The sequence below is a fragment of the Myotis daubentonii genome, chromosome 18 (genome assembly GCF_963259705.1).
Source record: "Myotis daubentonii chromosome 18, mMyoDau2.1, whole genome shotgun sequence".
NCBI classification, from domain to species: Eukaryota; Metazoa; Chordata; class Mammalia; order Chiroptera; family Vespertilionidae; genus Myotis; species Myotis daubentonii.
Genome location: NC_081857.1, coordinates 38,074,713 through 38,096,884, shown reverse-complemented (window position 1 = coordinate 38,096,884; position 22,172 = coordinate 38,074,713). Strand labels below are relative to the sequence as shown.

Sequence of the window (22,172 nt, the reverse complement as noted above, 5' to 3'; positions counted from 1 at the left end):
CAGCCTGGGCCACCGGTGACATGGAGGGAGCTCCCACCCGACGGGGCTGACCCCAGAGGGTCCCGGCCCCAGGGGCCCCACCCACCGCCCACGGGTACGGCTGTCCCAAGTGCTGTCCAGGGGCCGGAGGAGTGAGCTAGAAGCGGAGCGGTTCCAGACTTGGTGTTGTCAACTCATGACCTGCCCACCATGTGCCGGGCCCTGGGGAGGGGAGCAGTGCCAGGGCAGGGTCTTGTGACTGTCCAGACTCTTCTTCATTACTGGCAAGCCCTCTAACCTCTGTGCCTCCATCGCCTCATGTGTAGGACGTAACAAATAGGCCTCAAGCGCGGTGGGAGCGCCATTCATCCGCTTACTGGCTTAGTCAGGTGTTTATTGAGCAGCTACTATACATCGTGCTGGGTGCCCGTGTGCGGGAGGAAACACCTCTCAGACGCAGGGCCTCTGGAACTGGGCAGCGTCTTCGGGGAAGAGACAGGAAACCAGCTGTCCCATGTGGCCTGTTTTTCTGGCTGCTTCCCTGGCTTTTGCAAAGGGAGGGTGTCCTGGAGACAGCTGGGCGCACACATGGCCGCTTCCTGGGCCTGAGGGCAGCAGTACCCTGGCCTCCGGGAAAGGATGTGGTGGGTGTTGCCATGCTGGGGACCAGGTCCATGTCCCCCTGACTCCTGTCCTAACCCACTCAGGTCCCGTGTTGACAGGCCCCTGGGCGCCTTCCCGAGGCCCTTACCAGCCAAGTTCTGGAAACATCCGGGCTGTCCCTCTCCCAGCAGCCCCGTGCCCGGCCCCCATGTGCCCCCCTCTCTGGTTGCCCAGCCTGCCCTCTCTGCTCCGGGCCCACACTTCCACTTCCATTGCCTCCAGGCGTCCGTCCTGCTGGGAGGTGGCAGCGGCCTGCTGGCACTGTGGTCCCACACACCGTGGTCCCAGAGCCCCTGCCTCATCCTGGCTTGATCCTGATCGTCTGGTTGGCAGCCTGCCCTCTGCCCTGGGAGCTGAAGGCGCTGTTTTCCTTCTCCCCCGATTCTCAGGCTGCTGCCTTCTTCCCCTCGCGGCCCCTGCACCTGAGCTCCCGGCAGCTGGGCCCCTGTGTGGGCTCAGACGCCGAGACTCGCCTCCCCCGGCCCCCTCCTTCCCTCTGTGTGTGGCACACGCCGGCCTCCCTGAGCTACCTCCTTGTCCTCCCAGCTGCTCATGGGATCCAGCACCTACCCCTCCTCTTCCCAGCACCCCCTCACAGGGAACCACGGGCCACAGCCCTGGGGGTGCAGGGATCTTGGTGTGTCATCGCCTTAGGTCAGGTGACAGGTCAGACACTCTGCCTCAGATGCCACTTCGGGGCTGGTGAGTGTCCCCTGGGCTGGGAGATCCCTGGACAGGCCCGGTGAGGGCAGGCGAGGGGCCCTTGGAAACAGGCCTCTCCGCCGCCCGTCATGCGGAGCACGAGCCAGGTTTCTGCAGGTGGCACCTGTGTTAGCTGAAGAGTCTTGTTTGGAGGGGACGTCGGAGCGGAGGCCTTGAAGTCCGCGTGGGTGTGGGGAGCCCGGGGCTATCGGAGTGTGTTTGCGGAGTGGCCGGGCGTCAGGGGCTATCGCTGCGGCCTGGGCGCGCAGCCAGAGGGCACCTCGCAGCCGCTATAAAGGCTGGGCCCTGGGCACCGGCAGCAGCGACCAGCCCGACGCCCAGCATGAGGAGCTTCGTGGTGCTACTGGCAGCCCTCGCGCTGTGCCAAGGCATTGGGATCACCAGGTGGGTGTCAGCGCCTCACGGGGCCGCTCGGGGTGGCTCTCTCCCTGGTCTGCCAGCCGTCGGTCCCTGGGGGGCAGGCGGGGGGGGGGGTCTTTGGAGGCAATGGGCAGGTTCCCAGGAGAGTCCCCCCGTCAGCCTCACTATTGCACGTTGGGACCTTCTCCTCTGAGGGCGCCACTCCAGGGCGTGGCGGTCAGGGACGCTAGGGCAGGACTTCTTCACCAGACCGGCGCTTCGGTCCCGGCGTCAGCGTGGACTTAGCTCTGTGCCCAGTGTCCTCACCCGTGTCAAAGCAAGAGACGGGGTCTCCGTCTCCTGGGGTCAGGGAGGAGCAGAGGACTCAGTATTGCCAAAGGCTTTGGCCAGTGCCTGGCGCTCAGTAAGAGCTATGCACGCATTTGCTAAACAAAACCACGTTCTCTGATGTCATAGGCCCCGTGGGGGGGACGTTCCCGGTTCCCCTTCCAAAATCATAAATGGCGTTTATTGGGCTGCCTGCTGCGAGGTTTCCCGTAGACTCGCATGGACCCTCACGGGTCGATGTTCATGTTTGCATCTGACCGATGGAGAAACTGTTGTTCAGGGAGGGTCTCCGAGCTGCCCGAGGCCACGTGGGTAGAAGGGAGGAGCCAGGACGTGGTCCCAGGTGGACGTGAGCTGTTGACATCACACTGTCTGCGGTTTCCAGGTTCCAGGTCCCTTTGAGGGAGGCTCTCGGGGGCCCTGTGCTGGGACGGGGCAGCTGGGTAGGTGGCACCCCCGGCAGCTGCTGTGGGGGAGCCGGAGCCGAGCGAGCAGGGAGCTTTGGGGGCCTGGACTCGGGACCCCGGAAACGGCTGCACTCCTTCCTTTAGGCTTAAGTCCTCTTCTCTCCTGAGAGACAAAGGCTGGGGGTCATCTCGAGAGCTTTTCATTGGTCAGCAGGTCCCGGCTGAAGCCACCCCTGAGGGCGGGGGGGGGCACCAGAGGAGGCACTAATTCGCAGGCGGGGCTGTCCCACGCAGCATCCGTGGGACGGAACGACACTCAGAAACCACTTTCTTTCCGGGTCTTAAAGGTGCCGCATTTTATTATCCTCAAAGGCGGTCGCACCGCAGTCTCCAGCGGTTCTCCGTCAGCCCCACGGGAGGACCACGGGCTCTCGGAGCCGGGAGGGGCGGGGGACTCCCCGAGGGGTTGAGCCCCAGCTGGTCCTGGTCCGAGGCAGGGCGGGGAGCGGGCTGGGCGGGAAGGACTCGGCCCGTTTGCAGAGGAGGAGCCGGAGCGCCAGGGAATCTGGGAGCCACCAGGTGCCGAGAGCCGCTCCTGCGGTTGCCCTCTTGGTTCTCTTCCTGTGGACCTGCCGCCATCCCCCGCGCCTGCGGCCTGTCAGGCGCTCCCTGGGGACCACGCTCTGGGCGGGAACCTCTGAGGCATCTCCACCAGCTTAGGGGCCTCGGGGAGCCGAGCGCAGGCGGGGGTTGTCCTGGCATTTACTAGCCCCCCAGTGGCTCCTGCGGTAGAGACTGCGCCCTGTGCATGACGTGCCCCTGGCCCTGTGAGTGCCCGGCACATAGTAGGTGCACAAAGACTTTGGGGACGGATGATCACCTGCTTAGTCTCAAACCTCAGAGTGGCGGAGCTCATTAGCTGGTTATAAATTACACCTGTTGAGTCTCCCCCAGCATTACAAAGAGAAAGAACTAGAAAATGGATGTAAAATATAGTCTTTACTTTGGGTTATGAGAAGGGGTGGGGGAGTGTTGGGGTTGGGGTTGGGCAGGTGTTGGAGGCGGGGCAGCCCTGGGGAGGCGCGCCCTCCTCACCCCCCTCCCGCCTCCTCAGGATCCCTCTGCACAAGGGCAAGTCCATCCGGAAGGCCCTGCGGGAGCGCGGGCTCCTGGAGGACTTCCTGAGGACACACCAGTACACCGCCAGCGGCAAGTACCAGGCCGGGAAGGTGGCCAGCGAGCCCCTCTTCAACTACCTGGACGTGAGTGGCTCTCCACGCCCACAGGGTGCCACGGACACCCACCTCCACCCTCACCCACCTCCCCCTCCCCTGTTGGAGGAATCGTGAGTCCCTCAGGACGTGGAGGCCGCATCCCTGGCCCTGGGTCAGCCTCGCAGCGCTGGGCTCCGAATGACAAGCATCCTAGAGACAGCAGCCCTCGGGGCCCGTTGTCTGCCCCGGTCCAGCCTCATCCCCTCATTCCGGGACCAGGGGGCCCTGCCTCACGGGGGCTCCGCGGGGATGGGCAGCTGGTGGTAGGAGGGACCTGGGCCCGATGCCTTCCTGGAGCCCGACTCCCTCTCACCTGCCACTCTCGGCAGGAAACTCCCAGCCCTTTTTTTTTTTTTTATTATTGCTTAAAGTATTACAAATGTGTCCATTTTATCCCCCCGCCCTAGACAGTCCCCTAGCCTCCCCTATCCCCCAGTGTCTTATGTCCATTGGTTATGCTTATATGCATGCATACAAGTCCTTTAGTTGATCTCTTACCCCCCTACCTCCTGCCCCCCAACCCTCCCCGGCCTTCCCGCTGCAGTTTGACAATCTGTTTGAGGCAGCTCTGCCTCTGTATCTATTCTTCTGTCTCCTTTCCGTACTGAGGTCATCCTCACGCCCGCCGGCTCTAGTCCTGGCCTGTGGCAAGGAGGTGTGGCAGGGGCCGCATGGTGGCACCTGGGGTCTCTCCTGAGCTGGGGCCACCTCTCTGCCCCTGCTCCCGGCTGGGTGGCCCGGTGTCCCTCCCAGGCAGGACTTAAACTTTAATCCAATGTCTGCTGCTGGGGCTGAGGCCAGCAGGGCTCATGGTGGGGGTGGGTGCCCAGCGTGGGGGCTGGAGACCCCTCCCCCTCCTTCCCCAGGGAGCCTCCTGTTCCTTTCCCCTCAGTTTCCCGGTCTCGGGGCAGAAAGCACGGGGCCCACGAAACTGAACAGGCTCCATGCCCACGTCCCCCTCCCTGCATGCTGTCCCCTCCCTGCATGCTGTCCCCTCCCCCGCACGCTGAGCCTGTGTTTTGCTCGCAGTGTCAGTACTTCGGGAAGATCTCCATCGGGACCCCGCCCCAGGAATTCACCGTGGTGTTCGACACCGGCTCCTCGGACCTCTGGGTGCCCTCCGTCTACTGCAAGAGCAATGCCTGCCGTGAGTGACCTCCCGCCCCACCCCCTCCTGAACCCGGGCCGCTGCCTGCGGTGGGCAGCTGGCCAGCGGGCTATGTGAGGCGTAGGAGGCTGGCGTTGACACCCCCAGCCTCCCCTGTCCCGGGTCTGCGCTCAGCCCCTGCAAATGGCCACTGACCGGAAGGTGTGTGCATCTCGGGGCTGACGTCTAAAACCGCAGCTGGAGGTGGGGGAGTGTGAGTTTTTGTTTTGCCTCCACCGGAAGCCAAGGCCAGCTGCGTCCTCTCCTGGGACCTCAGTTTTCCTTCCTGTGTAATGGGCGACGTCAGGCCAGGGGGTGCCGGCCGAATGGAGAGAGAGGGCCTCTCAGTGATGAGAAAACACATCGGATATCTCATCTATTTCCCAACAGTCCTGGGCAGTTTGTGCTCTTTTCACCCCATTTGCCAGACGAAGAAACAGATTCAGGGAAGGAGAGAGACTGGCCTGCGGTTGCAAACAAAGCTGATGGAAGCGCCACGTCCGGCGGCCGCAGGGGAGGCGGTTTTTTTCTCTTATTTTTGTTTGGAAGCCACACAGGTAGCCCTGGGCTCAGAGAGGTGGGTCCAGCAGCCAAGGATAATTTTCTTTTTCTTTTTTAAATAGATTTTTATTGATTTCAGAGAGGAAGGGAGAGGGAGAGAGAGATAGAAACATCAATGATGAGAGAGAATCATTGGCCAGCTGCCTCCTGCACGCCCCCTGCTGGGGATCGAGCCCACAACCCCGGCAGGTGCCCTGACAGGAATCGAACGGCGACCTCCTGGTTGGCAGGACGATGCTCATGTCCTCTCCTGAGCCGGCTGGCCGGGCGAGGCTCATTTGTTTGTCGAACTCGGGGCTCAAGAGAGAACGGGCTGCTCATCAGGCCCGCGGGCGCTGGCGAGGGCGAGGAGACCCAGGGCCCCTCTGACCCGGCTCTGTGTTCCAGAGAACCACCACCGCTTCGACCCGGCCAAGTCCTCCACCTTCCAGGACCTGGGCGAGCCTCTGAGCATTCAGTACGGCACGGGCAGCATGGAGGGCGTCCTGGGCACCGACACAGTCATTGTGAGTGGGCCCGCCACCTTCCTACCCCACCTGCTTCCTGCCCAGACACCTGCTCTGGCGGCCGCCACCCCCTGGTGCCGAGGGTGGGGAGGACGGCCCCTGGGGACAGCGAGGGAGCAGGAGCCCTGAGGTGGCTCAGAGGAGGCGGGGCCGTGTCTCGTGTCGGCTTGTCAGGGACGCAGGCAGGTTAATAGGCTACTTGGCAGTTAGCCCTTGGGAGGGTCACGGAGTGATCGACACCGAGGGGGCGAGTGCTGGTAGATGCCCAGCATTAGGGTCATGTGGCCTGAGGTGCAGGCGCCATCGGTCCATGAAAATGAGGAGGTTGAGGCTGGGAGAGGCATGTCCCAGGCCACCGGGCACGTGAGGTCTTTCACAGGCGAAGCGGGCAGGGACACCATCTGGCTCTTCCAGATGCAAACTGCGTCTGTGTCCTTCCGGTCCATCCATGTTCCCGGGGGGGCACTCAGGTGCAGCTGAGACATGGGGTCTGCAGGCGGCAGGGGGCTTGGGCATCCCTCCTCCCACCCCCTTTTTTGGGTTCAGCCCCCAACTTCTGCACCATGAGCCCTGCTGTCTGTACCCTCTGCCGTGTCCGCTCTGTCCTTCCTCCCCTACCCACTGAGCCAGTCCCCTCAAAACCGCAGCACAGAACCGGGAGAGGGGCTGTTTCTCTTGAAGCTCATGTAACTGCTCAGCAGAGCCAGGTTGGCTAGCTGGGGTGGCGGGCCGGGCTGCCCCTGGCCAAGGGCCGGCTAGCTGGGGTGGCGGGCCGGGCTGCCCCTGGCCGAGGGCCGGCTAGCTGGGGTGGCGGGCCGAGCTGCCTCTGGCCAAGGGCCGGCTAGCAGGGGTGGCGGGCCGGGCTGCCCCTGGCCGAGGGCCCCGGTGGAGGTCGCTCTCCTCTCCTGCAGGTCTCTGACATCGTGGACAGACAGCAGACAGTGGGCCTGAGCACCAAAGAGCCTGGGGACGTCTTCACCTATTCCCAGTTCGATGGGATCCTGGGGCTGGCCTACCCGTCCCTGGCCTCCGAGTACTCGGTGCCCGTGTTCGACAACATGATGAAGAGGCACCTGGTGGCCCAAGACCTGTTCTCCGTTTACATGAGCAGGTAGGCACGGTGCCCGCCCGCCGGCTCCCAGCCTGGCAAGGTTTGTGGCCAAGGGTCAGGCCACCCCACGGGGCGCTGCCACTCAAGGGGAGTCACCGCATCCAGGCACATCCAACCTCTCGTCCGAAGGCCCCAACACGGTCAGGGGGGGAACCAGAGTCCAGGGGCGGAAATTGGACCTTTAGTTCTGCCATTTAAAAAGCAAGCCTGACCCGACCTCTACACGGGGCTCTCACTTCTTTGGCCTCCGCAATCCTTTGTTGACGTCACCGAGATTCACAGACTTTAGAGCAGGCTCCAAAGGGGTCCTACCTTCTCCTTGCGCAATTTGGGAAACTGAGGCGGGAGGGACGCTCACCCCGGGAGCTGGTGACTCTGGACTTTAGTGATGGGCAGCTCAGCTGGACAGAGGGGCAGGGGGAAGGCTGGTGTCAGGGGAAGTCAGGCAAGGGGTGCATTGGTTCATTCATTCATTCATTCATTCATTCACTCACTCACTCACTCATTCACCTATTCACTCAATAGATGTAGTGGGTCCTACTGTGCGCAGGGGCTGTGCCAGCAGATGGGGCGGGATCAGCAAACAAGGCAGCCTGGGAGTTAACTTTTATCGGGGAAGCAGACACACACATATGATGATGACAGGTGGGGACAGGCACTGACTGGGAGGTCTGCGTGTATTAAGCTGAATAATAACAGGGAAGCCGGCCTAAGGGAGGGTGTGGAGGGGCCGGAGGTGACACAGAGGGACAGTGCGTTTCAGGGCCCGGAGGTGGAGGAGCTAGACGAGGGCAGGGACGGGGACAGCGGGTGGCACTAGTGTGCCCGTGTCTCCTGGCCGTGGACAGAGCCCAGGGGAACAGAGGGGGCTGGCGGAGGTGGCAGGTTTAATCCAAAGGTGTGGGGCCTTGTGCACAGCCCTCTCTCCTACTCTCAGCCTTGGGGGAGGGGGAGCGGGGGGCACAGGGCGGCCGCTGGGAACAGCGAGGGTGGTCGGCGCAGAGCCCGGCAGCCTGTGGCCTGGGGGCGGCTTGCTCCCGGGGGTCCCCTCCCACAGCCGGCTGCAGCAGCATGCCTGTCCTTGGTTTCAGGAACGGCCCCGGGAGCATGCTCACGCTGGGCGCCATCGACCCGTCCTACTACACCGGCCGGCTGCACTGGGTGCCCGTCACCGTGCAGGAGTACTGGCAGTTCACCGTGGACAGGTGGGTGAGCGGCCGTGCCCGGCCAGAGGCTCCCTCCAGGGCGGGGCCGTGGGGCCCGGGGCCAGCCGCCCAGGAGACCATCACACCAGGGTCTGAATGAGACTCCCAGGCCCACGGCCTTGACAGTCACGGCCTCGCCTCTGCTTTATGAATGAGACGGGGCGTCGCCTGAGCGCTTACTCCCTGCGGGGCACTGGCCGAGTGGGCTGCCTCCTTTCATCTCACTGACACCCAGCGAGGCGGGTGCCCTGAGTTCCCTCGCTTTATGCTTTTCTAGCAGCCGGTTTGGACCTCATAACCATCCCTAGGAAGTCAGGAAGGGGTCATTAATATACCCATTTCGTGGATGGGCAGCCCGAGTGCAGGAAGGTTGGGTAACTTGCTGGAGACGTGCAGCAAGTCAACAGCGGGGTGGGGGGGGGGGGGAACCTCGGTCTCCAGGCAACGAGCGAAGTACATTCCAGCACATCCACCCGCGTGCACGTGACTTTGCTGTTTGTTGCAGTTCTTGTCCCACAGAAGGCGGGGTGGCCTTGATTTAGCCACTGAGTTGGGAGAACATGGTTTGGGGTCTTTTCTCTGAGCTCAGGAAGTTGTGGGGAGTCCAAGAAGGGGTCCCAGGGAAGGGCACTTGGGGGTTGGGGGGGAAGCCAGGGGCACCCGGGAGGGAGGCGCAGCAAGGCCGTCCTGTCTCCCTCTGCAGGGTCACGGTCGACGGCGTGGTGGTGGCCTGTGACGGCGGCTGCCAGGCCATCCTGGACACGGGCACCTCCATGCTGGTCGGGCCCAGCAGCGACATCCTGAGCATCCAGAAGGCCATCGGGGCCACAGCGGACCAGTACGGCATGGTGAGGCCAGGCCTGCCCCCCCAGGCCGCCTGAGGGGACCCCTTGGTGCACGGGAGGGATGGCAAAGGGAAATGGTGGGGACCACAGATGTCATGGTTTCCCGGGAGGCCTTCCCGGTGGCCTCCTGTGCCCCCAGCCTGACCTCCTGTGCCCCCAGCCTGACCTCCTGTGCCCCCAGCCTGACCTTCCCCCCAGCCTGACCTCCTGTGCCCCCAGGCTGACCTGTCCCCCCAGCCTGAGCCTCCCCAGGGTGTGCTGAGAAAGCAGGCCCTCCCCACCACGTGACTCAGTTCCCAGGAAGGGGTCTCAGCCTGGGACTGGGTCAGCTGCTTCTGGTTACACCCATCGCCCTTAAAAAAATTTTTTTTGTCAATCACCTGAGGACATTTTCCAAAAAATGTTTTTTTATTGATTTCGGAGAGAGTTAGGGAGAGAGAGATAGAAACTTTGATGAGAGAGAAACATCCATCAGCTGCCTCCTGCACGCCCCCTACTGGGGATCGAGCCCACAACCCGGGCCTGTGCCCTGATGGGAGTCGGCACCAGTGACCTCCTGGTTCAAGGGCTGACGCTCAACCAACCGAGAGGGCCACACGGGCCGGGTTCACCCATCGCCCTTTTCAGAGGACTCCTCTCTGGCCTTTTTAAAAACGTAATTTTAAGTGACTCACTACAGCACAGTTGATACTGTGATCCAATCTGATGTTAGTTCCAGGCGCACAGCACAGGGACTTGACATTTCTGTGCTTACACAGCGACCGCCACACCCAGGGCATGACCGTCTGTCTCCGTACACAGCGCTGATATGACTATTTTCTCTGCTGTATGTGGCACCCATGACTCACTTCTCTCACGACTGGAGTTTGCACCTCTCCGTCCCCTTTCACCTTTCCCACCCGCCCCCGCCCCGCCCCTCGGGCAACCGTCGGCTTCTCTGTGTCTGTGAGCCTGTTTCGTTGGTTTTCCAGTTTGAGATCAACTGCGGGAGCCTGAGCAGCATGCCCAATGTGGTCTTTGAGATCAACGGCAAAAAGTACCCGCTGCCCGCCTCCGCCTACACCAGCCAGGTATGCGTCTCGGGGTGGGGGTTGGGGGGGCGGTGAGGGGGAGCCCCAGGCTCACCAGGGCCCTCCGCCCTCCTGGAGGGTCAGCCAAGTTGGTGGTAATGGGGGGCCCAGATGGAGAATGCAGGACGTGTGCTTAGACCCGCTGGCCCTCCTGAGGGGGGCGCTGTGGTCCCTGGGCCGCGTCTGTGGCTGCTGCAGCCTCGTCCTGGGAGAAACGGGGCAGGTGGGGAGGGCAGGGGCCTGGGTTTGAGGGAGGGGGAGGCAGGGCCATAGACCCCGTGGGAGCCTCTGTCCACTGCTCGAGCTCCTCAGCCCAGGGGCCTCATCTGTCTGGGAGGTTCTTAGATCGCCTGGGGTTCCCAGTGATTGGGTTTGCCCTAATCCTAAGCACCCCAGCTAGCAAGGCCTCGGGTCCCCAGGCTGCTCTGGCAGGTCGTCAGGGCAGGAGGTCACGAGAGTTGGAAGACGGGGGGCTGGAGAGGAAGTGAGGAGTGGGGTGAGGGGGCCCCACCAGCTGACCTTGGATCACGCCCCTTTTATATATTTTGAGCATCAGTTTCTTCACCTGTTGAGTGAGATGAATCTCATACTTGTTTGCCTGCCCTGGCAGGCGATTTCAGGGACGGAAGGAAGTAATAGCTGAGAGCCACGGGGGAGGGCACGGGAGGGAGTGGCCGCGCTGGGGCCCGCGGCTGGCTGGGCCCCGCGTCACCTCAGTCTCGCCTCTCCCAGGACTCCGGCTTCTGCTCCAGTGGCTTCCAGGGCGACGACAGCTCCGAGCAGTGGATCCTGGGGGATGTCTTCATCCGCGAGTACTACAGCGTCTTCGACAGGGCCAACAACCGCGTGGGGCTGGCCAAGGCCGTCTAGCGCGCCTGACGTGAGCCGCACTGCCCCGACGCATGCATGCCTGCACACACATGCACACGCACATGCATGCCTGCACACCCGTGGGTCGTGTTTCTGGGCAGATGGCTCTCAATAAATACCACTTCTCTGCAAAGCCTGGCTCTTTGGGCCCGACGTCCTGCACTGTCATGGGTGTGGCTGTCACGTGGGGTGTCGGGCAGAGCTGGGCCACAGGGGGGAGAGGGCTGGGGACCCTGCGGATGGGAGACTGTCACGGGTGAATGGCCACTCCGGTCAAATCTTGCCTTGCTGGTCTCCTTGCTGGGGAGAGGGCACAGAGGGGAGACCGTCGCAGGGCGACGCCGGCACCGGGGAGCTGGGGTTGGGCTGTGGGGCTGAGCGGAGGACCCTGACCAGATGGAGAAAGATTCTGGGTCTGTGAAGAGGCGGCCCCGCTGACTCTAGGAGGAGAGATAGGGGCACAGGCAGAGGGCGTCTGGGAAGGTCTGTGGGTGCTGAGGTCGCCGTGACCTTGGGGGAGAACCACAGGCCAGAACACCAACCTCAGTTTGACTCCAAACCTGACCCACTGGTGCCGGGGAGTGGCCCCTTGCCCCATGGGAAAGGCCCCTCGCTTCCCCAACAGGGGGCAGCGCAATGGACCGGGCTCCTGTCACCACTGCGTCCCTCCCCCTCGTCCTGGCCCCATCGCCCTGCTCACCGAGGGCAGGTGAGGCAGACGCAGGCTCAGCCAGAGCCGTAGGTCCGCCCCTGGCACCGCATAGAGCGTGTGTGTGTGTGTGTGTGTGTGTGTGTGTGTGTCCCTGGAGGAGGGGGCGCTCAGGCTGTGGTCAGGGGAGCTGAGGAGCTGGGGTGGCAGAGGCTGCAGGAGGACGGGCCTGGGTGTCGAGCCCTCCAGGGTCAGGGAGGAGAGCCCGGTGCCCAGGAGGCAGTCCTGGTGTTGGCGACGCCCCTCAGCCTCGCCTTTCTTATCTAAGACCCACGCTGTCCGTCCGCCAACAACGAGACAGAACTGGGCCACCGCCATTATTTTTAGGGTTCTTGTCACTTTAAAAAAAGTGCCAAACAGACTCACACAGAAAAGGTGCTATGTTTCAATGATTTATGCTTAACACACTGTATTTTAAACATCCCAGCGCAACTGGAGGTAATGTGGAAAGTCTAAATATGACGACTTCCATGAACCACCAGGAGCTTGGACCAAAGGGCCCCACAGCCCCCCGCCCCCCGGGCCTGGTGCCGCCCCAGTCCTGGGAGGGCAGCGACCACCGGAGGCGGCTCCCTCCTGGGTAGAGGCCGTGGGCAGCCCCGTCGGCCAGGGGGTTCTCCTGTCTGCCGAGGGGGTGCTCCCGGATGCTCTCCACACCCACCCCCTCGGACGTCTCACTGTCCTTCTGCCCCTCGGCCCGGCCTCTGCCGGATGCTGCTGACCAGGCTGGGGGTGCCCTGTGTGCCCACTGCCCCCAGCCTGGCCTCGGTACCCAGCATGTCCCCTCGCCGGTCTCCCCGCGGGCTCTGTGCTGCTCTCAGCTCCATGTCTTGGGTGCTGCCTCCCTCACTGAGTGTCGTTGGAGGAGGGAGGGAGGGAGGGAGGGAGGGAGGGAGGCGCTCAGTGAGGCCTGGGGAGCCCCCTGCTTGCTTCCTCACGGGGTGCTCCCGATCCTTTGCTGCCCCGGGGAGGGCTCCGGGCACTGTGGGGGGACCGAAGGGAGAGCAGGTGGCCGAGCCGCATGGCTCTGCGAGGGGAGGACGGGAGGACCCGCCAGCACATGTGCTGTTCGCTTATGAGGAGGGGCAGCCAGGGGGCAGGGGGAGCTGGGAGGGCCCTGCAGGGCTGGGCTGACTTCCTACCTGGGGTCCGGCCGGGCAGGGAGAGGGCAGCTGGGAGCCTCCTGGTCACGCTCACCAGCCCACCCTGGGCATTTGCTGAAGTGCAGCTGCTGCCACGGCCGCTCCCAGCACCGGCAGGGCTGGTGCGAGGCCTGGCTCATGCCCTGCCCTTGGCCCAGTGTGCCTGCCCGCTCCCTGTGGCCTGGAGCGGCTCCTCCCCCCTCCCCCCTCCCTGCCAGCCAGCTGAGCATCCTCTGAGGTGACCAGCCCCGCCCCCTCCCATCTTCTCGTCCTGACTGTTCAGCATGTGGCCGGCTGCAGTCACTTACAGGCTGGACTCTGCTCCAGTGCCCGACAGGCAGCACCCGTCTCTCCCCGGAACCCTCGGTACCCAGGAGGCTCCCGGCATGTGGAGGGAGCCAGGCAAGTGGGGGAGAGAAGGGGGGGCTTAGGCTCTGTGATCTGAGCAGGCAGATCTCTGCTTGACTGGCATGAATCATGAGCACTGAGAAACATGAGTTCACAAAGACATGAGTACACACAGACACAGAGACATACACACAACATACAATACATACACATGCACACAATACATATCATATATACATACACAAAGCACAGAGACACACACAATACACGATACATGCACATGACACATGGCACATATGCATATACACAAAAGTACACAGACACATAACATACATGTACACAGAGAAACACACAGACACACGCAGACACATGGTATCCCACCAGTGCCTGCCCGCCAGCACCCTCCCTGCCCAGATGGTGGCAGAGCCCAGGTCCACAGCCCCATTTCCACCTCCTCTCCCTTCCCTGTCACTCATTTCTCCTGCTGGTGCCTCTTTAATGAGAGGAAGCATTTGGCCGGAGAGACGCTGAGGAAGGAGACCTTTGAAATGGAAATGTTGTGACAGGATGATGGATTGTTTTCTGAGCTGTGTGGTTTGTTTCTTGTTGGAAGGAGAATAGAGCCGAGCGAGCGAGAGAGGTTGCCCAGGTCGGCGAGCCCTGGACCCCGACAAGGCAGGTGGAGAGCGGCAGCAGGCAGAGGGGCCGTGGGCCGAGGGGCAGCCCGGGGCAGGCAGAGGGACGAGGCTGGCTACTGCCCAGTAGCCCTGGTCATGGTTGGGGGCCCCAAATAGCCAGGACATGCAGCACCTCCCTGCTGAGGGACATCTGGTCTGTCCTGTCCTCTGAGCACCTGCTCATGCTGTTCCCTTTGCCTGAGGCTCCTTTCCACTGTCTCCCACCTGGGAACTGCTCTTCCCCCTTCAGAACCAGCAGATGGGTCACCTCCTCCGAGAAGACCCCTCCCACCGCAGGAGGATGCTGGCTGGCTCCTGGCCACTGGGTGTACTTGGGGCTAATTAGAATCGCCACTGGTCTTATTTAAAAGGGTGTTTTTTGTACCTACTGTGGAAGCACTGTTCCATGTACTGTGTCCATCAGAGGGCACAGCAGAGGGTCCCTCCGCCCCCCCCCCCCCCCCCCAGGGAGCGCTGCGGGGACGCAGACAATGGAGATGATAAGTGTGTAAACTGTTGGTGTAGCACATGGTTTTAAGTGTCACGGGAAAAGGATGCTGAGATGGGAAGGGAAGGCTCAAAGCCATGAGCGGTAAGGCGTGCGGATATGAGGAGAGACAGGCATGATGGGTACAGTGTGTGCAGATGAATCCACCCTCCGTAAATAGAAGTGACCAGCAAGCAAACATGGATATGTTTGTTTTTGTTTATGCCGCCCTTTTTCTAATGAGATGATCCCCTCGCGGAGGGCAGGAGTCACATCAACATCATTTTGTATCCTGCCCAGCACACAGTGTTTGACGCAGAATAATTAATTGTTCAGTAGACGGACTTGCCTGAATAAACAAACCGTGAACTGTCCCCTCTAAGCTCCAAATCAGGGCGGGGGCGGCCAGGTGTCAGCGCCTGTCCTGGAGCGCCCTCTAGTGGTGAAATCTCAAACGCCCGCTTTGTACACCTTGTTTTATATCCTGCAACGTTCCCACTCCTCCTCCCCACCCCCGGTTCCCAGGGCAATGGCCATGCAAACAATAGGGTTTACTAAGTGCCTCCTATGCACAAGGCACAATGCAGGAGGCACAGACAGGCCTGGTCCCTGTCCTGAGACCCTGCAATCAGTGGACGTCGCGCTGGGTAGCTTTTTCTTTCTCAGTCTTTGTTCTCTGGTGCCCGCCCTCTCGGATCTTTCTGGATCATCCGTGATACCAGATGTGCATCTTGGACTAGAGCTGGCCCGGCAAGGATGTGCCTGCTGTGTGTGCCCGAGGGGCGTGGGGGTAGCATCAGCCCCTGGAGTCGGTGGCACGGCCCTTCACCCCAAGGGGTGACAGCTCCGGGGAGCTTGGAGGGCAGCCAGGATCTGGTGCATTACGCACTCCCTGCAGTTTCAGGGTTGAAGCCGTCTCCCCATTCTGGCTGGTGGAATTGTGCCCCCTTTTCAGGGACTGCGCACGGCCCGGCCACCTCCTCTGGGCTGGCAGCCTTGGTTTCCTCAGTGCCAGCGCCGAAGCTCCATCCCATCCGCAGGTGCTGAGCCTCCCCCGCCTTTTGTCCTTGCCTCTCCTCTGGCCCAGCCGCGAAACCCGAGAAACCCGAGAGCCCCTTCCTTTCCCGGGGCCGCGCTCAGCGCTGAGACCAGAATAACTGCGTCCTGGGAGCTTTATTTTTAGGGCTTGTGAGAGGGAACAAGGAGCCTCTGGAGACAGGTGCCTCCTGTGCCCAGGAGTGTCCTGGGTGGGGGCCAGCCACACCCCCTGCAGCTCTGAACTGTGGCCTGGGATGTCCAGCCGGGCACCCCAAATCTTAGCTGTCCCCATATCCGCTCCCTGGGGGGCATTTCTGATCCAGAGAGAGTCATCCTAAGCAATGAAGGGGTTTATGGGCAGACTGGCTGTTCAGGTGCCCAGGCGGTGTCCCTGGGGCTCCCTGAGCCCCCCTGGCGGCCAGTGTCTGGGCCTCAGCTTCTGAGAGAGGGAGGCAGGTGGCTCCAACCTGGAGGGGAGCTTGGGCCAGAGCTCCAGTACCTGGCCCGTCGCCCTGGCGAGTTGGCATAACGTACAAACAGTAGGGCATCTCCAAGGACTTTCCCGAGTCCACATGTTTCCAGGGAGACCAGGCCAGAGAGGGAGAGAATAGACTGGGATCTGGGGAACTTCAGAAACCATTGGCTTGGGCCTGCGAGGCAGATGAATGGATCGATTGAATGGACTGGGATCTGGGGAACTTCAGAAATCATTGGCTTGGCCTGCGAGGCAGATGAATGGATTGATTGACAGGCCGGTGCAGAAGGTTCCATGCAGATATCTTAGTTTCTTGGTGGCATTTGTGCTATGGACTTGGCCTGGATGCCAAGGACTTATTTAGACCTGAGTAGAGAGGCTGGGCGTTCTACTGCCCAGGGGGTGCTCCCTGGCAAAGGTCGCTGGGACCCTCTCTCCTCAGACCACCCTGATGTCTGAGCCTTCCTCCTCGTCTCCCGTGGTGTGTTCAGCAGTTCAGGCTGCCATAAGCAGACACCACCTATGGTTGCTATAGGCAACACAACTTATTCCTCTCGGTCTGGAGGCTGGAAGTCCAAGATCAGGGTGTTGGCAGGGTTGGTTTCTCCCGAGGCCTCTCTCCTCGGCTTGCCGACAGCCGCCCTCTCTGTGTCCTCATCTGCCTCCTCTGTGCCCGCACCTCCCTGGTGTCTCCTCCTCTTAAGGACATTGGCCCTATGGGATTAGGGCCCCACCTTTATGACCTCGTTTAACCTTAGTTGCCTCTTTACAGACCCTGGCTCCGAAGCCAGTCACAGTGGAGATTAAGGCTTCAACACATGGCTTTTGGAGGCACATAACATAGTCTTAGGAGGGGCGCCCTTTCTCCCCACTGCCTGTCAGCCCCACACCGTCCTTCCGCCCATCACGCCTTCCCCTTCTAGCGCTGAGAGGTAGTCCCTCCCCAGGCCTAAAGCTGCCCAGGTCTGCTCAGAAACAGCGCATTCTGGGCCTGGTTGGACCTCAAGGGACAAAAGGACCTGGGCGCTGTGAGATTTATTGGGGGGGGGGGGGGCGGTGTTAGGTTTTACGCGCCCTGCCGCATGACCCTCTCCTTTGACTGCAGTGTCCTAAACAAGCAGCTCGTTCTGAATCCAAGCGCCGCTGCCAGACTGTCTCTTGCACAGCGAGAACCCCAGTTTTCAGTCCGGAAGGTGCGGTCCCTGTGCAGCCTGTGTTTCCGATCCTCCGACGCAGGACAGGGATCTGAAGGGGGTGGGGGTGGGGAAGGGAAGCAGCCGGGCACCTGGAAACCTCCCCGTCAGGTGGTCCCCACGTGGCTGCCTCGTGGGTGCCTGTCCTTCCCTGGGGCCGGCCTGGGACTAGCTCCCCTGACTCCGCTGCTCCAGACAAGCCCCCAGGTCGTCCCAGCCTCCGGACAACCTGCAGGGTCTCCCCCCCCCCCCAAGAGGTGGCCCCAGGGTCCCGGCAGGGTTCGCTGGAAGTTCAGAGAGCTGAAGCCAGAGGGCAGCCGAGAGCTGCGATGGGATGGGGCTGGCCAGGGAGGGGAGTGGCTGCGGGCTGGCTGGAGGCTGGCTGCCACCGAGCTCCGCAGGGCTCCAGGCCCGAACTGGAGACCGGATGGGGGAGAGGCACCATCCCTAGGGCTTGCCCTTGAGCGTTTGGCAGCTCTGACTGTCTCCTTAGTCCAGCGGTGCTGTTAGAAACAAGACAGGCCCAGGATGGAGTCACTTAAGCCAAGCCCCGCGTCGGTCACCAAACTGGGACTTAGTTACAGCTGTGGCTCTCCCAGAAATGGAATCTTAAACCAGTGGGTCAGGAGCCGCTGATCGGCTCTGGTTGGAGCCCTGCGTGAGAGACCCGAGCCATCCCCGAAGGAAAGTCACTTTGCCATATCCAACCCGCGTGTTTTGCCGGTAGAACCTCCTGGTTCCGCTCCCTCCTGCCTAGAAAAGCCTTTCATTTTGTGCTGGATGCTGCCGGTTCGAATCCATTTTCAGGGGACACAACCCGTTTGTTGTGTCATCTCCATTTCTCTCCCTTCCTCTTCTCTTCCTTCGTTTGTTGCGCTGTTTTGCAGCGGACTGGACACTGGGCGGGGATGATGACGTTACAGGGCCCAGCGTGGCCCCTGAAGGGTGACCCCTGGGGGCGAGCCCTTATCCTGGGCCTCGTCTGTCTCCATCCTGCTGTGTCCACCTGTCCGCCGCGTGTTACCTTTTGCTAAGGAATTGCCTCCGTTACCTGATTGAATTCCCACCACCACCCTGGGGGCTTGGTGTTGTTATTTCCGTCCCACGTATTTTTTTCTATCACACTCGCCCGGATTATTTGTTAGCGACAGACAGACCGTGAGGGTGCTGGTGGGAAGGAGGGGCCTCAGCCGGGGCCCCTGTGGCTCGGAGGAGAAAGCAGATCCGCTCGAAACTCCTAATGAGCTTCGCTGTCATTCCCTCCCCAGGCGCCTGACAGGCACCTCGGAGACGAGGGAAGCAGCATTCATTATCCGGTGACATTTCGCAGGCGGCTTTCTACCTCTGCCTCCCCTGAGAAGCAATCACAGGATGTGTCTGATCTTCCTGTTACCCGCCTCCCGGGCCGGCCACCCCAGCGCCTTTCATCCCTGCGATTGAAGCCGGCGGCCTCCGTCTCTAAGATCTGCCCTGGGCGACACCGTGGTCTCTGGGGAGACCCCCACGGCTTTCTTCCTCACTTCAAAGAGCCGCTGGGGCGCTTCCCTGCACGGGGTGGGTGCGCTTTATTTTCTAGGGGCTGGGCAGCTGCGGGGGGGGGGGCCTGGGTGTCCCCTGTGCCCCCCCAGGACCTAATATGGAGGGGACAGGGGTAGAGGGTGGGGCCTTGGTCCTCAGCAGCTGGGGTGCAGGTGGCCAGAGCAGGACTTCCTGGGAGCAGGTGGCTGCTGAGCAGGGGGGTGGGGGGACGGGGCGGCTGGTCAGTGCGTGGGGTCGGGGCAGGGTCTGGGCTCCAGGGGAGCCGTCTACGCTGCCCCCGGAGGCAGGGCTTCTGGATGCTGTGGAGAAGGGCTCAGGGGTTCCCCTGGAAGGCCTGTGAGGGGGTCTGAGACACCCCCTCCTGAGAGACCTTCCAAATGGGGGCTCAGAGAGGCCAGGGGTCGGGCTCTCCTGCCCCCTCCAAGCCTCCACCAGGCAGAGCAGCCCCCAGAGGGGAGGGAGCTGGGGGCCTGCAGGGCTCTGGGCCCGGCCTCCCCATGCCCCTTCCATGCTGCACCCAGCCCCCCCCCCCCAACCCCTGCAGCGCCTTCCAGGGTCCCTGCACTCATACCCCCACTAAGGAGTGGCCAGCCGCAGCCTATGGCCTGGAGTTTGGGGGAGAGTGGGGGTGGGAGAATGAAACCTACCAGCCCGCAGAGTGGCTAAGTTTGGTCTCTTTAGGGTCATTGGAGGGAGGGCTTGAAGGGACAGTTCATCAAGGCACCACCTAGTTCCTGGTCCCTGCTGTGTGCTGGACAGGCCCTGGGGACACAGCGGAGACCAGACAGAAAATCCCTGCTTCTGGACCTAACATGTTTGCGAGGAATTACAGATACTAATTAGGTAGGAAGGTGATTGTGTGTGTGTGTGTGTGTGTGTGTGTGTGTGTATGTATGTATATGTTTGTTTGTTTGTTTGTTTGTTTATTTATTTATTTATTTATTATTCCTTGGTTCGATGGAGACACGCTGTGGCCTGGGACTGCCATGCCCCCTGCCCCTGGGAGAATGCCCGCCTCAAGGGCACGAAGCCCCCAGCAGAGGGAGGCGATGAACAGACGGGACGAGAGCTCTGACGGTGACGCACTCGGGGCTACAGCCGGTTCCCTGCATCTCAGTCGGTGAGCAGGTACAGTTCTCTCTCTCTCTCTCTCTCTCTCTCTCTCTCTCTCTCTCTCTCTCTCTCTCACTTCTGCCTGAGTTGGGTTTCTGCCACCGGAAGCGCCTGCCTCATACCTTCCCGCACCAGCTGTGCCTCCTCAGAGGGCCTCTGAGCAAGTCGTGGGAGGGGACTGTGCCCAGAGCAGAGCGCGGGCTGGGCCGCGCCAGCAGGAGGCCAGCTGCTGACGGAGATGAGATGGCCGCTGGTCTGGGAACCACAGGTGAGTCGCAGGACCTGCAGGGCCCCTCCCAGGAGAGAGGGAAATCCCGTTTCTCGTGTGGTCGGTGGAGAAGAACCAGCGGAGAAAACAGCAGCAGCAGAACGAGTTTATTGAAACAGCTCGCAGTCCAAGGTGGCCTGCTGGCCGCGAAGGGACGTTTGCTCTTTGGGAAAACAGAGCGGAAGAGGCAGGGGAAGGAGGAGAGAGAGACAGAGACAGAGCCAGAGGGACCCGCGGCCAGGAAGCCGGGCACAGCTCACTCCAGGGCACAGCTCACTCCAGGGCCTGCTCGGCGGAGCAGCCGCCGTTGGTCTTGCTGAGCGAGTCGGCGCTGCCCGTCCTGGCGTCCACGCTGGGGGCGATCTTGTCGATCTCCTTTGGCATGTTCTTCTGCCGCTCCTCCTTCTGCGTCTCCCGGTGGTAGAAGTAGTTGAAGTTGGAGACGATGACGGGCACCGGGAGCGCGATGGTCAGGACGCCTGCGATGGCGCACAGGATGCCCACAATCTTGCCCCCGGCGGTGGTCGGGCACATGTCGCCGTAGCCCACGGTCGTCATGGTGACCACGGCCCACCAGAAGCCGTCGGGGATGCTGGAGAAATGGGACTCCGGCTCGTCCACCTCGGCGAAGTAGACGGCGCTGGAGAAGAGGATGACGCCGATGAAGAGGAAGAAGATGAGCAGCCCCAGCTCCTGCATGGACGCCTTCAGCGTCTGGCCCAGGATCTGCAGCCCCTTGGAGTGGCGGGAGAGCTTGAAGATGCGGAAGACCCGCACCAGCCGGATGACGCGCAGGGTGGCCAGGGACATGTTCTGCTCGGCGCTGGGCTCCGTCTCCTGGACCAGCTCGGTGATGACGGTCGCGAAGTAGGGGATGATGGAGACGATGTCGATGATGTTCATGATGTTGCGGAAGAAGCCGGCCTTGCTGGGGCAGACCACGAACCGGAGCACCAGCTCGAAGGTGAACCACACGATGCAGGTGGACTCCACCATGAAGAAGGGGTCGGTGAACATGGACGGGGAGAGCACCGGCCTGCTGACGTTGAGGCCGGGGTCCCTCACCAGCTTCAGCTCCCGGTCCTCTCGGAACTCAGGGAGCGTCTCCATGCAGAAGATGGTGATGGACAAGATCACCACCAGCACGGACACGGTGGCCACGCCGCGGGCGGCCATGGAGCTCTCGGGGTACTCGAACAGGAGCCAGAACTGCCGGTGGAAGTCGTTGGTGGGGAGCTGCGTCTCGGGGTCTTTGATGTAGCCCTCGTCCGCCCGGAACTCGTCCATGGCCTCGCTGCCCAGCTCGTAGAAGGCGATCTCGTCGGCGAAGACGTCGACGGGGACGTTGGCCGGGCGCCGCACCTTCCCGCCGGACTGGTAGTAGTACAGGATCCCATCGAAGCTGGGCCGGTTCCTGTCGAAGAAATACTCGTTCCTCATGGAGTCGAAGAAGCGCACCCGCTTCTCCCGGTCGCCCAGGAGCGTCTCCGGGAACTGCGTGAGGGTGCGGAGCTGGGTCTCGAACCGCAGCCCCGCGATGTTGATGATCACCCGCTGGTTCCCTTCGTTCAGGACCGCGGGCTCCGGCCCCGGGGGGTCCGGGTAGTCTCCGGGGAGCCGGCAGAAGGCCGTCTCCTGGCTGCCGCTGTCGCCGAGGAGCAGCTTCCAGCTGGAGAAGGCGCTGGCCCCAGGCCGGCCTTTGGGGGCGCTGGTGGGGTTCAGGTCTGGGTCGTAGCCGGGCTGTTCCTGGATTTCGTCCGAGTTATCGAAATTGACCAGAGCCACCTCCATTTCCTTCCAGCCGCATCCATCCATCCTAGGGGAGGCGGGGAGCGGAGTGGAGACCCTCGGTCTTCCCGGCCTGCGGGGAGCTGCGGGGAGAAGAGGCGCGTCAGGTGAGAGCGAGGGCGAGGAGGGGGGGGGCGGGCGGGGAGTGAGGACAGGACGGCTGGCCCTGGGTCCTCAATGGAAGGCAGGTCGTTGGACTAAGGGATGATTTATGCTCAGCTGGGGGAGGAACCTCCTGGTGGTTTTGGCAACATTCTTCCCTTGAGATCGGTTTGCACCCCGAGTCTGCACCCACTAATAACTAGATGACATCGGGGAGAAGGAGCCGGGCCGAGAAAGGACAACTT

General features: G+C 62.1%; 2 protein-coding genes across 2 annotated transcripts; one reads left to right on the top strand and one right to left on the bottom strand.

Annotated features, from left to right (window-relative positions):
- The first annotated feature begins 1,598 nt into the window (after positions 1 to 1,598).
- Positions 1,599 to 11,178, top strand: LOC132221363 (chymosin-like). Its single transcript, XM_059675630.1, has 9 exons — positions 1,599 to 1,749; positions 3,574 to 3,721; positions 4,763 to 4,880; positions 5,829 to 5,947; positions 6,859 to 7,058; positions 8,150 to 8,263; positions 8,967 to 9,111; positions 10,080 to 10,178; positions 10,911 to 11,178. The coding sequence occupies exons 1-9, from the start codon at positions 1,688 to 1,690 to the stop codon at positions 11,046 to 11,048; spliced, it is 1,143 nt and encodes a 380-aa protein (XP_059531613.1). The 5' UTR covers positions 1,599 to 1,687; the 3' UTR covers positions 11,049 to 11,178.
- Positions 11,179 to 20,307: 9,129 nt separating this feature from the next.
- KCNA10 (potassium voltage-gated channel subfamily A member 10) lies at positions 20,308 to 21,941 on the bottom strand. The gene has a single exon (XM_059673302.1). The coding sequence runs from the start codon at positions 21,850 to 21,852 to the stop codon at positions 20,311 to 20,313; it is 1,542 nt and encodes a 513-aa protein (XP_059529285.1). The 5' UTR covers positions 21,853 to 21,941; the 3' UTR covers positions 20,308 to 20,310.
- Positions 21,942 to 22,172: the final 231 nt, after the last annotated feature.